Source organism: Pseudopodoces humilis, chromosome 10, assembly GCF_049639895.1.
Source record: "Pseudopodoces humilis isolate 2021_Gansu_Grassland_sample_001 chromosome 10, ASM4963989v1, whole genome shotgun sequence".
Lineage (NCBI taxonomy): Eukaryota > Metazoa > Chordata > Aves > Passeriformes > Paridae > Pseudopodoces > Pseudopodoces humilis.
This window is the reverse complement of record NC_142209.1, coordinates 1,022,429-1,037,744: the sequence shown is the minus strand read 5'-3', so window position 1 is coordinate 1,037,744 and position 15,316 is coordinate 1,022,429. Positions and strand designations below refer to the sequence as shown.

Genomic DNA, 15,316 nt, shown 5'->3' with positions numbered 1-15,316 from the left:
TTCATGGGAAAGTGCTTTGAGAACGTGTGCCTTTCAGTTTTCAGAGCTCTGCAACGCAGCTGACACAGGTTCCTTGCTCAAGCCTTTGTTGTGCACCAGACAAATACCAAATAGCCCACTGTCAGTGTGGAATAGATGACTTGGCTCTTCAGAACACAGCTCAGGCAAACAGGAGGGAGATTCTAGTGCCACACTTAGAATTTGTTTCAGAACCCGCCTGTGATGCTGTCGGAGGCTGGGTGCTTTCTTCAGATCTGAGATCCTCAGAGCTGCCCCAGAGTTTCTAGCAAACAAACTTGATGCTTTCATTTTACACCAGAAGCATCACAGCTGTCTGGGAAATCTCCCTCCCACACCCCACAGTCTGTATTTTGGGTGGCTTGATGAGCTCACCACCATATAGTTACTAAGGTTAAACAATGCTTTTAAAAACTCTCATGTAAAAGCCACTGAGGTCAACTTTTAAGCTCAGGCAGGCTTTGACCAGCTTCAATACAGAGAAACAAAGCAGTCAAAATAAGAGGACCAAAAGAAATTGTCCATCTTTTGTCCCCCACTCCCCTCTTAACCCCACACTGCCAGACCCACCTACAGCTGCTCCCATCCTACCAGGCCCTGCTGCACTTGTGTCCTTGCCTTTCCCAGTTTCTTCATAATCCTTAGATGATCTCCTCATGAAGAGAGCCACCAACAGACGCTGCCTCTTGCTCTGCCTGCCTCCACAGCACATCCCAAAGGCGATGCAGGAAAGCCAGGAACACCCAGACAGCTGCACATCCCTTGTTACAACACTGGTGCAACATGAACAGTCACAGGGGTCAGGAAAGGAACTTCTAAAAACAGTAACTGCAAAGAAACATCAGGGATCTGCACCCTCCTCAGTCCTGGGGGTACAACAGAGAAGAAAACTTCCCAAGAACTACGACAGGCCTCCCATCCAAATACATTCCAAACAGGAAAGCCAGAGTAAAGTGGAACCATGAGCTTCCCCTTTCATATTCCCCCAAAAGAAGCTGTCTCAATTCCATTAACCTGAAGGCACAGCGAGTCAAACTTCAGCAGCACCTCCAGGTTTGAGGTCAAACCCAGGTCCTGTAGTAATTAAGACACTTTAATGGAATTTTCTTGTTATAATAAGCCAGTTTCCCACAGCGGCCTCAGGAATACAGGAGAGCACCTGAAACCCAGAAGGTGGAATTTCTCCTTTTACACAGTGATCTGCCCATCTCCCACGTGGAGAGGTGTGGCTGCACAATTTCATAACGAAGTAATACAAGGCTGCATATTTTTACAAGGAAGTGATAGGAGAGATTTGTTCATGCTGCAAATCCAAGGAGCTTCCAACACCAAGCCCCTTTTTGCTTTATTTTGTCACAGTTTCTAATCAGAAGCTCCCCTGGTAGAAGAGGACCAATGTCAGCTTAGAGAATTGCTCATCTTCACAAGAGCCCACCCCAGAACCAGTTAAGGAAAAGGATTCCACAAGCTGCAACAGAAGCTGGACAAGGCCTCTGGAGCCTGAGCTCAGGAGGGAAACTACCTGAGAGGTGAGGGCAAGGAGGCAGATTCTCCATGCTCATAAAAAAAGACAAGAACACACCTTATTTAAAACCAACTCTTTCCACTCTCACGTTTATTTTTCCTAAAACAGTCCTTGCAAATGTGTCTTGTTTCTCTTTACCAGTTCAGTGGCATTGCTGCAAGTACTCCAGGGCACATGACTCTGGGGAAGCAGAGGAAGTGTCCCACAACTCAGTCCCGTTTCCATAGGAAAAGCTGACCCATAAATCACATCATCCTGGAGATGCTGACACAGGTTTGTACGGAGCATCCAAAATGACAAGTGCCAGGAGGAGGCTGGAGCCACCTGAGGGCTGGCAGGGCTGCCCAGCTCTAGCAGAGCAGGAGGCCCTCCTTGGTCGCCAGGCGCTGCCGATGGATCTTGTCCTGCTGCAGTTCCTCGTGGTTTGGGTGCCAGAGTTTCATGACAATCCTCTCAATGTTTAGAGCATAAACCGTGTGTGCAGGGATCACTTCTTTGTGCACCTGGAAATGCATGGTGGAAAACAAGCTGCACACTTAGCAGGGGATAACCTGCCCCTAGCACAGGATGCCAGCTCAGCAGTGGGAACAGAGGGAGCCTCGCAGGGAAAGCTGCTCCCTGCCAGCACTGCCACCTCTTACACCACTTTCTAAGGGAGTGCCATGGTAAGGCAGTAGTCATTTTGTTTGTAGCAATCAATAATTGGTCACCAAAACCATAGAAACAATTCTGACTAAACATGAGATGAGCGCTTGATTACAGCTCTGGTCTGTATCCACAGCTGTGAGACAAAATCCCAAGGCCTGTTCACAACAGCAGAGATCAAGGGGGAATTTCTCACAGCTAATTTTAGATGTTCAAACTAGGCAATGCCCCCACAGCTGCCAGAGAAGGAGGGAACCACAGCCAGCCATTTCCCCAATGAAAATCCACCCAGCTGACCTCAAGTGCCTCCCTGGGGTTGGGGTGATCACGGCTAACCCACTGCACTGGCCTGCATGCCAGGACCAAGTGCTCCTCAAAGTACCCAGGTGGAACATGAGGAGTGGGAAGGGACGTGCCAGGTAAGTTATTTTGCTGCAGCACTGTCAAAATCTACCCAGCTCAGTCCTGGTGTAATCACTGCAGCCCTGCTGCAGAGGAAGAGTTCACCCATCTTACACAGCTGTGAGAGAGAGATTTCCTCATCAGCTCTGTGACCAAGGGGACCAGAGCAGGCATTAAACCGTGAGTTAACAGTGGGAACAAATCAAAGCCAAAGCATCTGAGAGGCAAAGAAGAGACTATGGGAAGAGAAAACAAATCCCCCTGCATGCACCTAAGCCACACCTAAGACCTGGCACCCAGGACAGCGCCGCTGGTGACACGAAGGTGTGACACGACCAGCTTACCTGCAGAGCCTCAAAGAGGTCGTACATGTTGACTGGAGGCAGGGATGCTGGCAGGGTGTCCCCAGAGCAGGCCAGGAGCAGGGCTGCCTGCTGCTCAGCATCGTCAGGAGCGGGAGGGGGGGCCAGGCCCTGACCCGCCGAGGGCATCGCGCTGCTCGGGGGGCTGGGGGCAGAGCAGGCAGGAAAAATCCCAGTCACAAAAGCAGCACCAGCTGTGGCTGTCACACAGCTGGGGCCCTGATGTTCTGCACCAGCTGATGTGGCCCATGTGTACATAAAGTCATTTCAGCTCTAATAAAAATTTCTTTTAAATTCCAGTTTAACAAGGAGCGTGGACTGACCCTCAACATGCTCCAGCCCTGCTTAAATGGTCTCAGTTGTGCAAACTTTTGTTACTTGCAGCCAATAGTTTCTACCCAGCATAAAAATTAAGGCACAGAAAACAATAAACTGAAACACTGGCTGTTAGGCAGAGTTGTTTGTAGTGTACAATCAAATCTTCAAACACCCACGACCTCCTGTCAACTGCTAGAAGCTGCCACAGACAAACAAAACTGCCTTCTGTACACAGAAGTGTACACTGCACAAACTCTTCAACACTGAGACTCCAAAGAGGAGGACCTCAAAGCCCTGCTAACTGGAAAGATGTGCCAAGGAACCACAAAGACATTTGGATGCAGGAAAGGACAGGATGGCAGTGTCCTGCAGCTCCTCCCTGACATTTCAACCCTGTGGCACAATGGCTGGGCCTCTACAAAGACAGAGAATTGCTGTGCTACTGGAGTTTCCAAAAAGCAGTCATAACCTGCTGGACAAGCAGAGGTGAGGGAGAGAGATGTAACACGAGATGTAACACTGCCCTACAGTTCAGTGCTGGGAATCCCCACACTCCCACTCCTCCATACCAATGCCTTCCTAGCGTGTGAAAGCAAGATACCATCAACACACATAAAGAAGAAACTAAGCCATGGAGTAAATGTCAAGACTAGCAAAACCCATGTACATTATCAGTGTGCTGCCAGCTCCTTACCACTCAATTAAGTTGTTATAAGCAACAACACTGTTCTTCAGATATGGCTGAGGGTTGACATTGCTTCCAAAGGCATACTTGAAATGGCCATCCCTCAGACGATAGGCTTTCCTCCTGGATATCACAGAGGTCAGAATGTCCTTAAGGTGGTTCTGCAACGAAAAACAGATCTTGTGACGTGTGCTGATTTATTCACTTGTGGCTAAAAGGGCCTCACCAACTGGCAAGACAGAAGCAGTGCTGCTATGACCACAGGGATCTAAAGATGGAAGGGCAGCAATATCTGCACAATTTACAGGATGTTTTTATTATCCAGCACTTGGATACAAAGAACATGGCACTTCATAAGCATCAGCCTGTGAACTATACTTTAATATCTGATGTCCTGCTTCAAATGTCAAAGGGATGTCTTCAATGCTAGGAAATTCCCAACCTCTGGTTAAGATTTCCTAACTGACACTAGATGTTACACTTGAACTGAAAGACACACCCTGAAATGACTGAAAAGCCACTCACTCATCTTTTTCATTTGCCTGAAAAGTGCTGGAGAAGGAACAGTCTGAAAAAACAAAAGCAGACAACTTCTTAATTTGGCCTCACTCCCAGATGGGGAACTTGGGCTGGCCTCCACATGCTGAGCACAGAAAACCATCCACAAGTCAATGCTCCAAGCAGTGGCTGTGTCATTCCTGGGATCTGTAAAGTGATACACCACCAATAGCCAAAGCCAAACCAGCTCTCACCTGCAGGTATCACCTGATCCTGCCCCTTCATGGCCAGGCCAGACCCTGTGCCTGTAACAGATTGCTTTTTATAGAACTGATCAAGCTGGCATTCCCATTCTGTCCCTGCTTTTAAGTGACAGGAACAGCATTTCCCACAACAGCTACTGAAGCATGCCTGGGGTCCTGTGCAAGTACACCACAACTAACACTTGCAGGCAGAAGTCCAAGACTTCACATCTAGGGCCTGAGATTCTCCATTCTCACATTGCTCTGGGGCAAAAGGAGAAGAATCAGAGCAGCAGGTTCCCACCCCATGCTGGGGGACAAGGCCCCAGGCTGCACACAGAGCCTTTTGCTGCTGGTGTCACCAGCCCGCTGCTGCCCCCCAGCCCAGCCTCACCTCCACAGCATAAACAACAGCTGTCACCGCCTCCTCGGTGACATTGTCCAGCCCGTGCTCATAGGCAGTGACAATCATCCTCCCTTCCAGCTGGCCACGTGTTGGGAGCATCATGGTGTGAGAGCACAGCTTCAAATCATCATCCTCCTGAGGGTCCTTTGCCACGAACTGCTGGGCTCCCGACAGCGGGTTCTGAGGCTGGAACCGGTGCTGTCACAAACACAACGTTCAAGTGTAAGATAATATTCATTCAGACCCTTTTGGTTCATCAAGGGGACATCCCTTCTCCAGTCAGAAAGCCTACACCTATAAAAAAATCCTCAAAAAAATCCTCCCCAATGACTTGTGACTGAAGAAATTGCTAAGTCAGTGTTGGTACCCTTTCACTGGACTTGTCCAGTAGCACCCCAAACCACCTGAACTTCGGGTATCCACAACACACTGCAGCAAGAAGTTCTACTCAGCACATGAAGATTCACCTGCTCTGGTCTGCTCTGTACTTCCCCACGTGCTAAACCTGATTCTCCTGGGAGTCCCAAATGTGGTCAGTGACTGTCCTTACCTCCCTTCACACCACCCAGGCCAGTGACTGGACTTTCACATCTCTCAGCCACCTTCTGTGTTGAAGAATTCTCATCTCTTTAGTCATTTCTGGTACAGAAGGGTATATTTTTTACTTACTATGTGTACAGTTACCCTCCAGATTAAAACCCATGATCCTAAACTTGTGTGATTGATTCTTACACTTCTCTAATGCTTTAAACTTAGCCCAATTCCAGCATTGATTTCATACTCCAGCCTCCCTGTGTACTTTCACTACTGTAAGCAGAGCTACATTACAGAGCAGCCACTGAGATGGATTATGACTATTTTACAAAACTGACTTGGCTATTTAGGGAAAAAACTCCTCACAGAACAGGAATTCATACCAGAAGGTGGCATTTCCCAGGCCACAGGTATTCCAGCACAATTCCTTGGCTGCATTGTGTCTCAAGCTCTGAATGCCTGTGATGGTTCCTCAGACCCCTGATAAAGGGGGGGGGGGGAACAAAGCAAATGGAAATTATTGATCCTTGAGCCCAGCCATGTGCTTGGCCCAGCTCTAACCCACAAGGGAACAAGACTCATCATACTCCCACAACTCCTGACCCTTTACTGCCTCTGGAATGGAGATTGCTGCAAGGCTCTTATGGGGCACCAGGACAAACACACACCTTAAATAAGAACAATGAATATGCAGCAAAGTGGATTTCTCACACCTTAGTTTCAGGGAAGAAAGAGGGGCTGCTTTAGTCAAAGGACAGTGTGGCATTTAACTCAGAGTGAAAAACCTATCCACCCACTGCTGATGTGAAAGCAGGTTTCCCTCCCCACAATTCTAAAGCTTTATGCTTTCATTACAGGAAAGTCACATGCCTGGAAAAAAAAAAAGACCTCCAAAACGTAAGCAACTCCCAAGAGGAATGTGGTTTGGGAGAGGGGAAGTCAACTGGGATTGACCTGTGGTCATTCACAGCTGTTATTCTGACCAGTGAGGGAAACATTATGAAATACCAAGGCACTTCCAAGTTCACACTAGTCAGGAACTCCACTAGTACCAGACAAGCCCATTTATCATAACATGCACTTCATACAGTGCTTACCGCCAAGCATTCCTGAACACGTGAATAAACACACACTAGAAACCTGCTGTATCCTAGGAGGGGGAGTGAGTAAATCAAATTCTAAGATTTCCACTACACCACAACTTGCTGCTCAAACTCTCATCTACTGAACTGAAGAGTTACAGTGAAGTCTGAAGACAGGCAAGATAACACAGACAGAATTCAGAACACCACAGTTGAGCTTGCAGCTGTGAGGACTGCAAAGTAATTTGACAGTTTCCAGCCTTTCCAATTTGGAGCCTTCAGCTGGACTTGCATTCCTTTGGAACACTGGTCTGTGAGGCACACACACAGAGTGCCTAATCATAGTTCCTAAAAGGGCACTTTGCACCTTGTCAAACCCTGCCTGTTGAAGAGAGTGCCTGAATAAATAAATAAATGGTAAATCACTTGTTTTAAGAATTTGGCAGATGTGTAAAGAAGGCCACAGACACTTACATCAAACTTCTGGCGAACAGAAGAAATCTTTTTCTTCCCTTTAGGTTTTCCAGGTTTAGTTGCAGAGCCACCTGGCCATGGCAGGGATCCAGCACCTTCTACAAATTGAAAAGAAAAAAACAAAACCAAAACAAAATAAAACAACAACCAAACAAAACCACTCGGTTGGTGTTGCTGATCAACAGCCATGGAACAAAGGAAGGTCTTTTGAGGGGAAAACACTTTTGGCAGCCCCTTGCTACTTTGACTCACTCACAACACCCATGACTTATGTAGCAATTTCTGCCCACACACCACACAAAACCCATGGGTAAAGGAGAGAGATGCACAGCCTGTGAGAAAATCCTAAAGGAAGGAACAAACCATTTATTCCATCAGGAAGGTAAGAGCTTGCCTGGAGGTGGGTTCTCCTCTCAACCACTCCTGGATCAGGCCAGATGCTAAAACCATGTGAATTGAGCAGTCTGACTCCCCAGTTCTCCTTCTGCTTCAGCAAGCTTTGTCACAGATCCTTACTAAACATCACAGCTGATTGTTCTGTTACACTGAAGAGAAGAGGGGGGAAGAACTGCAGAGGCCACTGAGCCCAGGAACAGGATGTCACTAATGTGACCAGTAAACAAACAGCTGAAAAAGAGGTTCCTGTTTGTACCAATAAATAAATACATTTGGTCACATCATCAGCTCAAAAGTCCACAAAATGCTGTCTGACAGCTACACCTACAGCACTCCAAACCACATCCTGATAATCACACAGCTCTTGGCAAGGACAGCCTAGCAAATTTCCTGCTGGCAGGTTTCCAGCACCATGTTTGAGCAATTAATTCCTTCAAGAACACTGGGAACACTGGCTTAGGACAGCAGTGCATTGTGCTTGCTGGCAGGGAACAAATGCAACTCAGAGACTGGGCAGCCCTCTCGTGGCTACAGAGCAGCCCCTGCTGTGTGCCTCCAGCACCCTCCTCCCCCGGTTTGGCACTCGAGTGAGCATCCTTTTCCTCCGGAGCATAGCATGCCCTGAGCGTGTCCCACCTCCAGGGAGCTTGGACAACTCACCCTGAAGGCAATTCTGACAGCACAGCAATGTCTTGGACATTCCCTGGCCACAGCTCAGCCAGAATTTGCCATTTCCTCCAGACAGGGACAAGAAGTGACAGCAGCCATTCCACATCTCAGCATTGAGCCTCACTGAGCACTGACCCACACCCAGCTGTGGTTCTCTCCTGTCTCACCAGCTTCACACCAATCTCTGGCTGGCCCAACTATGCTTAATTTGCTGAAATCAAGAATGATGTTTAATTTGCTGTAGTCAGGAATTCACAAAACAGTCGTAGCACAGCCCTGTTTGTAAGGAATGAGGCTGTCTAGAAGTCCTTGGCTTGGGGGAGCTTCCCACACTCACAGCTGGAGCACAAGCACATGTCCTCTGCTACAGAAAAAAAATTTCTATCAGGATCAGGCTCAAGTAGAGGATTCAGGTGAAATTTCTGCATTTCAGCTGCTAAGAAGGAATTAGAAACAACCCACACACACAGATATGGCACATTCCCCCTAAATTTTTTTTAAAAAAAAGCTCACCAAGAAGTTTAGCTACAGCCCATTAGAGAGGTGGGAACCCATAGCCTACAAACCCTGTTGTCAAAATCCACTGGTCAATTTAATAAATTAAAAGCTAAAAAATAAAACCTCCCCAGAAATTGCAAGGATGGTGTCACTACCCATCAATACATCACAGGAGAGGCCCTGTGGATAATGTGGAGAACCACATCAAGTATTACACAGCTCCTTCACAGCCTCATTTGTGACCAGAGAAAGTGCAACGGACGGAGATGGAAATTGCAAACACTCTTTTCTCTGACAATGTTCTACGGATACACAGGTTACAGCTAAGTCTGAGTTCTTAAAATACCTTTTTTAAGAAAAACAGTACAGTAGGTTTTAAATTAAATGGAAACTAAGTTTTTAGGCTTTGACAATAGATCTGAAAGATGCAACTTAATTGAATCTCAACGTGCACATTTAACAAGAACTTAGCCAAATCAGCTTGAAACAAGGAAAAGGTGAGATACAATCTCTTATTCCCCACTATAATGAGCCCATAGCAGAATTTTTGGTTCCTTTTCCAGGTTTTCATATTACCAACCCCAACTTGCACTAGATGAAGAAAGCAAAATTTCCCTCTAGCATTCTAAGAAAACCAGTACTTGCCTTCCTGGCCACAAATGACAAGGCTGGGTTGGCTCAGGCATGAAACTTCAGAGATGTCTGCAGCTTTTATTTAATCTTGCTGGCAAAGGAATCAGACCTTAACAAGCCACAGCAGTGGCTGCTGCTGCTCTGCCTTCAAAGATCAGCAAGAGATAAAAACCATTTTTCTAGGAGCTGCCACATCTCTGCATGGCACCATCGTGGTGGCACCAGCCAGTCCAGACAGAGCCTGCCAGGTTTGCCTGACATGCTACGTGAGGAAAGGACAAAGATGCAGAGAAAGTCACCACAGAAAGCAGCAGCCAGAGAGAAAACACACATTTCCCATGCCTGTTTACTTGATCTTCAGTTTGGAGGGGGTTGTTTGTTCTAATCTTCTTGCAGGAGCAAGGGTTTTGGTCACATATTCTGCTGACTCTGCCAAAAACTCACACTCCCATTTTCTTACTTTTCCTCACTTCTCAGTTCTCTGGAGAGAAGCAAACACAAGCAACCTGAGCCATTCTCAGCTGAAAGCCTTCTAAGCAAAACCTGTGGACAAACCCGATGAACTCGAATGCTTCCGTTATTCCACATGAGCTCTAATTCGCTGAATCATCTCTTAATTGGCTCCACACTACTACTAAATAAATTAAATCCTTACATCACTAACTCAAGTGTTTGCAGTTGTCTCAGTTTTAGTGCTAACATTTAGCTAAGAAAGGAGGGAACAGTTCAAGCAAGGTACAAATTAACTCATTAACCTTGCTACCCTGAGTGCTTGCAACTGTCCAACAAACAAGGTCAGCTTAGTGAGCAAGCCCATGCAAGGTTAAGAAAGGATTTAAACCAGAGTTCCTCTTGATGGAATTTTTTGGGGAAGAAAGAAATCCCAGCATGCTGGTTTGGGGTGGAAGAGGGTTAATTTTTTCCACAGTAGCTTGCACAGGATGATGCTTTGGATGTGTGCCAAGAGCAATGTTGGTAACACAGGGATGTTTTCGTTCCCGCAGAGGACAGAGTTGAGGGATTTGTTCCTCCTCACTCCACCCCATTGAGAGGGGACACAGCCAGGAGAGCTGACCCCAACATGCTCATCCTTCACATCAGAACAGCCAACACAGCTCCCTCCCTCTGCACCACTGATCAATGTCCCGTGCCACAGAGGCTGAGGAACTGGGATTTGAAGTTGTTTGGGTGACCAACAGCCTGAGCAGATGAGAGGGGGAAATGCAAAGAATCCTCAAAAAGGGTGACATGCACCATTCACCCCTAAATCCCACTACTACCACTGGGATCAGATGGGTTTGTCTGCATGGTTCAACATGTCTTATAATCACTCCTGAAAAATACCTTCCCCAAGGGCTCTTATTCTGATGCAATACAGTATCAAGTACAATTTTACCACATGATTACTTTTTTAAATAAAGAATAACATTTTAAGAATGGTTCTTTCCCCTTGTTTCTCACAGCAAGGTGGAAAGTACATGCATCAGTAACCCTTGTGATGGCATGCCAAGTGCCTCAAAAACACTTCTTTAAAGTTACTAATTTCCATGAATCATGAAGTAAACACCTTCCACCCAAAAGACAGTGGTTGAAACAAAAGCCTGCTAGCTTTCCATTCTTATATAGAGAAAACAAAAGAAAAAGAAAAAAAGAGAGATAAGAAAAAACCAAACAAACTACAGCAGAAAAACCTAGCAGGTGTCAGACTGGCATCTAGGGGAAGAAAAAAAAATCTAGATGTTAACAGCTAGTATTTTTCTAGCACTCATACTGCATTTTCCTGGGCTTGCATGTACAACCCTACACCACACACAGCTGATAGTGAGATCTTGCCTGTAAGAGATCTCTACCAGTCAGTGGCCCAGAAAGAGTTACCTCAGCACAGATCAGCTCCCAGATCATTGGGAGACTCTGCACTTACCTGTGGACAGCAAAACTGAGCCTTAGGAGGGACTAGCAGAATGCACTGTGAGCTCCAGAGCACCAAACCACATCTTTAAGAGCACACACCCATGATTAAACTGACTTATTTCAAGCTGGCTTCTGCAATCTGAGGACACAGAGCCAGCCAAAGCTTGCCTAAAATCCCTGGAGGTGACCAGCACTGGGAAAGGATCCTGGCCAGCTGGCTCACCACTGACTGCTGAACCAGGGTTCTTGAGAGCTCTGGAAAGAGCAGCTGCAATGGAACAAGAGAAAACCTCCAGGGAATTGAAATTCAAGAAGGTCAGGCAGGAAATAATAATGAGCTTATGGAAAGCACCTGTGGAGCAGCACCCTGCTCTGTGCTGAGGCTCCTACCTTCAACACCATCCTAAACAGCCTTCAAAAAGGGACACCTGGGAGGGTTTGCTGACAAATCCTGACCAGACAGCTGCATGCCATCACTAAGTGGCACAAAGAGACTGGACAAAGAGACAAATGCCATTCAGAGCTGAGCCCAGAGCATGCACACAGGAATAACAAACCCAAACCTCAGCCACATGGCAAGAGATTCTAGCCTGACCACTGCCTCTCAGAAGCAAGATCTCTGAGCTGTGAACCTCAGCCCAACACTCACAGCACCTCACTGCTGAGCTCAGAGAGCAGGCACCGAGTCCCTCCCCCTCCTCAATTAGATTCAGCTGCTCCAGGTGATAATCAGGGGAAATCACTGTTCCTGTGTGCTCTTTTTATAATCCAGCTGTAATTAATTACCCAAAGTTAAAAGCAAGGAGCAGCAGATAGAGACAAAAACCTTTGGATTTAGATGAGTCCAGACCCCTAAAGGGAACAAGTCTAGGACACATAAGGTGTTTTTTGAAGTTCAGTCAAGAGCAAACAAAGCAAGTTTGGAGGTGGGGGCAATTAACAATTAATTAGCACAGCTGGTAGAGTTAAGGACCAGCTCCAACACAAAAACCTGTGGGCATCCATGAATTTTGCAGGCACTATTTCCTCTAGCTGCAACAGGTATTCTCTTAAAAATCTTGTCTCTCAGCCCATGTCAACTGTAACAATTTTCTCTCCCTTCCTATACAGCAGCTCCACATCTTGAATTGCAGCTCAGTTGCCTTTGCTACCACATCTTTGGGTTGAGAGGTCTTTTGGAGACCAAACAAAGCACATTCTAGACATTCACAAAGTTAAAATGTTATTCTAGATGCTCACAAAGTTAAAATATTAACTATCTGCAGACGACTGGGTTAATTTGTCATAGCTCAACCGAGGCTTCCTGTAAGCACTTTTCTATCAGATATGTACTTAAAATCAAGATCAGTCAGGAATAGTCAGCTCTCCACAATGACCAGGAGCAAAATTCAGAGGAGAGAGAAAGAGGTAAGCAAAGCACATCAAAGAGAAAGCTGCATCAGACACCTAATCCAGAAATCAAACCAGATTATCACAGGCAGCAATCCAGCATCAGCCTCTAACCAAGCACACATAGTCATAGAAGGATCTCTACTGAAATCAGCTGAAACACTATTTGGCTACATTTTTACCTGTGTGGCAAAAAAACCACATTAATATTAAGGCTGAGAACATCGGGGTGCTGTGCACACACACCCAAACACACCAGTGGCAGGCACAGCGCTACACCAAGTGTTTAATGAGGCTTCTCAGGACTCACCTGGGGCAGAAACCAAGATCTGGCACCGGGTGAGAATAGCCAGGAGGAAATCATTGTGAGAGTGGACTGTGGAGAGAGAGAGACAGAGAGCTCATTAGCAGCTCATCAGTACCCAAAGGCACCCCCTCAAAGCCATCCTAAAGTAGCTCCCTAAGCTTTCCCACTGTTGTGTTCATTTTCAATTTAAGTTTTTTTGAGAGTTTTCTTCTACTGGGCTGAGAATCTACTACTGTGACAACACCACAACAGCAGGGAGACAACTGGGTCACCTCTCAGTGTTACACACACTGTTGTTATTCCTGTGTGTTACAGCTACTTGACAAGTCTGGGGTATTCAGGCAGCCAGGGGAGCAGCTGTCCCTCTTGCCATGCAGGCACCCCACTGCAGCGCTTTTGGTTTTGCTAGAAAATCCACCAAAATGAGAACCAGCCCCACACAGATGAAGACAACTCAAATGGGTTCTAATAAAACAGGACTCCATTGCAGAGGTTTTCTGGAACATGGAGTAACTGTGCACGAGAGAAAGTGAAAACAACTTCAGAGGCAGGATCAGAGAGTTACAGGATCCTCTTTGGAGTCTGAGCACCAAAAAACTCCCTGCCCTTCCCTACAGAGATCACAACGCCAGGAGCCCCCACAAGGAGCTCAGCAACACCCACCCACGTTTGCAGACACACCGGGGAGCAAGGATGGAGGAATCTCACCCTCCAGCACTCCCAAAGGCCAGGAAGGATCTGCACGCTGCAAAAGCACCCAGGTGAATCCAGGCCTCCCTCCCCTACTTCAGCTACCACCAAAGGAAAAGTACACAAAGGATTGTGTCTCCACAGTGACATAAAAAAAAACCAGGGCTTTTTGGTTGCTCGATCAGCGCGTTTTATATTTTTAACACATTTTAACACAACTACAAATAGCCCGTGCAGGCCAGGGCACCTCCCACCATTTTAACCCCACTGCTGCCGGAGCCCTGGCCTCCGCTGTTTCCCTGACAAGCACCGCAGAGCCTGGAGGAGCTTCCCAGGCCTGGCAGGGAAACACCAGGGGTTATTTTACCATTGTCTTGCGTGAGAAGCCTGCGCGCTTCCAGGTCGAACTCCTCCTTACTGATCTTCTGCTTGAACCAGAGCTTCAGGTTGGCCCAATACCTCGGGAAGAGCAGGGGACCACAGAATGAGTGCGGCTGGAAAAGACCTCCGAGAACAACCTGGCACCACCACTGTGTCAGCCAGACCACGGCACTGAGCACCTCTGGGTGATGCTTCAAGTTTTGGCTTTCATTTTTCCCAGGTTCTGTAGTGCACTGGTAACTCTGAACTCCATATGAAGTGTCAGCCAGTTCTCCTCACAGCTCAGGCACACACAACAATCCTTCTCCAGCCCCACAACCAAGGACACCGCTGCAGCTCCAGCCCCAAAAAGCACAACCAGCAGCGAATTGAGGAGAGCAATCTGGGAGGATGGGACTGCATCACCTGCAGCTGGAATGGGACAATTAACCCCAACATGGAAATGGATCAAAACTTATAAAAATGAGAAAACTCGTGCCTCGGAGCTCATCTTGGGTGTAGCCTTGGCCAGGCTCTTGCAGTGCCCAAGGTGCATCCTTTGAAGGCCTCTTAATAAATCCCTGCTTTATTCCTTTAACTCTCTCTACCCCTGTTCCAGGTCGCCTCTGAAGGCATCACGGGGCGGTGCAGAGGAGGAAAAGCGCCGTTCCCACACCGGGCAGACACGGACACGGCAGAAACGGGAGGGGCCGAGAGGGTCTCGCAGCGCTCAGCCCCAGCCCAGCCCCGCAGCCCGCGCTCCCTGAGGGCACTCACTGCTTCACGTTCTCGCCCAGCGCCTCGCTGAGGCTCTTCTTGGCCGCCTCCAGCTCGCTCACGTAGGTCGCCATCACCGCCGCCGCCTCAGCGCCGTCACGTGCCCGCCGCTCACGGGGCCGCGCAGGGGGCGGCGGCGGCGCGCAGGCGCAGAGGGGGCGGCGGCTCCGGGAGCTGCACCGGGAGCTGCACCGGGAATTGCACCGGGAGCTGCAGACATGCCGGGACTGCTGCTGGGGGATGAAGCGCCCAACTTCGAGGCGGACACCACGCAGGGCCGCATCCGCTTCCATGACTTCCTGGGAGACTCGTGAGCGCTCGGGGATGCGGCGGGGGCAGGGGGGTGGGATGCCCGGGATGCCCGGGATGCCGGGGAGCAGGGACGGAGCGGCACCGCTCACCGCGTTCCTTCCGCACGGGCGGCTCCCGTGTCACACGGCTCCAGGGATTCGCTCCAAAATGCGGGGTTTTTTCGTGGGAACGGGGCCGGACACG

At 48.1% G+C, this 15,316-nt stretch overlaps 1 protein-coding gene across 1 annotated transcript; it reads right to left on the bottom strand.

Annotated features, from left to right (window-relative positions):
- Positions 1-1,601: 1,601 nt before the first annotated feature.
- Positions 1,602-15,128, bottom strand: TADA1 (transcriptional adaptor 1). The gene is made up of 8 exons (XM_005528658.3): positions 14,822-15,128; positions 14,052-14,143; positions 12,998-13,063; positions 7,192-7,289; positions 5,090-5,299; positions 3,965-4,116; positions 2,935-3,097; positions 1,602-2,046 (listed from the first exon to the last, which is right to left on the bottom strand). Exons 1-8 carry the CDS (start codon positions 15,112-15,114, stop codon positions 1,894-1,896), a joined length of 1,227 nt encoding a protein of 408 aa, XP_005528715.2. The 5' UTR covers positions 15,115-15,128; the 3' UTR covers positions 1,602-1,893.
- Between the last annotated feature and the right edge of the window lie 188 nt (positions 15,129-15,316).

Bases quoted from the DNA above. Each gene is read 5' to 3' on its own strand.
- TADA1 (XM_005528658.3), bottom strand. From the start codon at position 15,114: ATGGAAGCGGATGCGGCCCTGCGTGGTGTCCGCCTCGAAGTTGGGCGC. The intron at 13,064-14,051 runs GTAAAATAACCC...CTCTCTCCACAG, and splicing joins GCTTCTCACGCAAGACAATG to TCCACTCTCACAATGATTTC. The intron at 2,047-2,934 runs GTAAGCTGGTCG...ATGCATTTCCAG, and splicing joins ACCTCTTTGAGGCTCTGCAG to GTGCACAAAGAAGTGATCCC.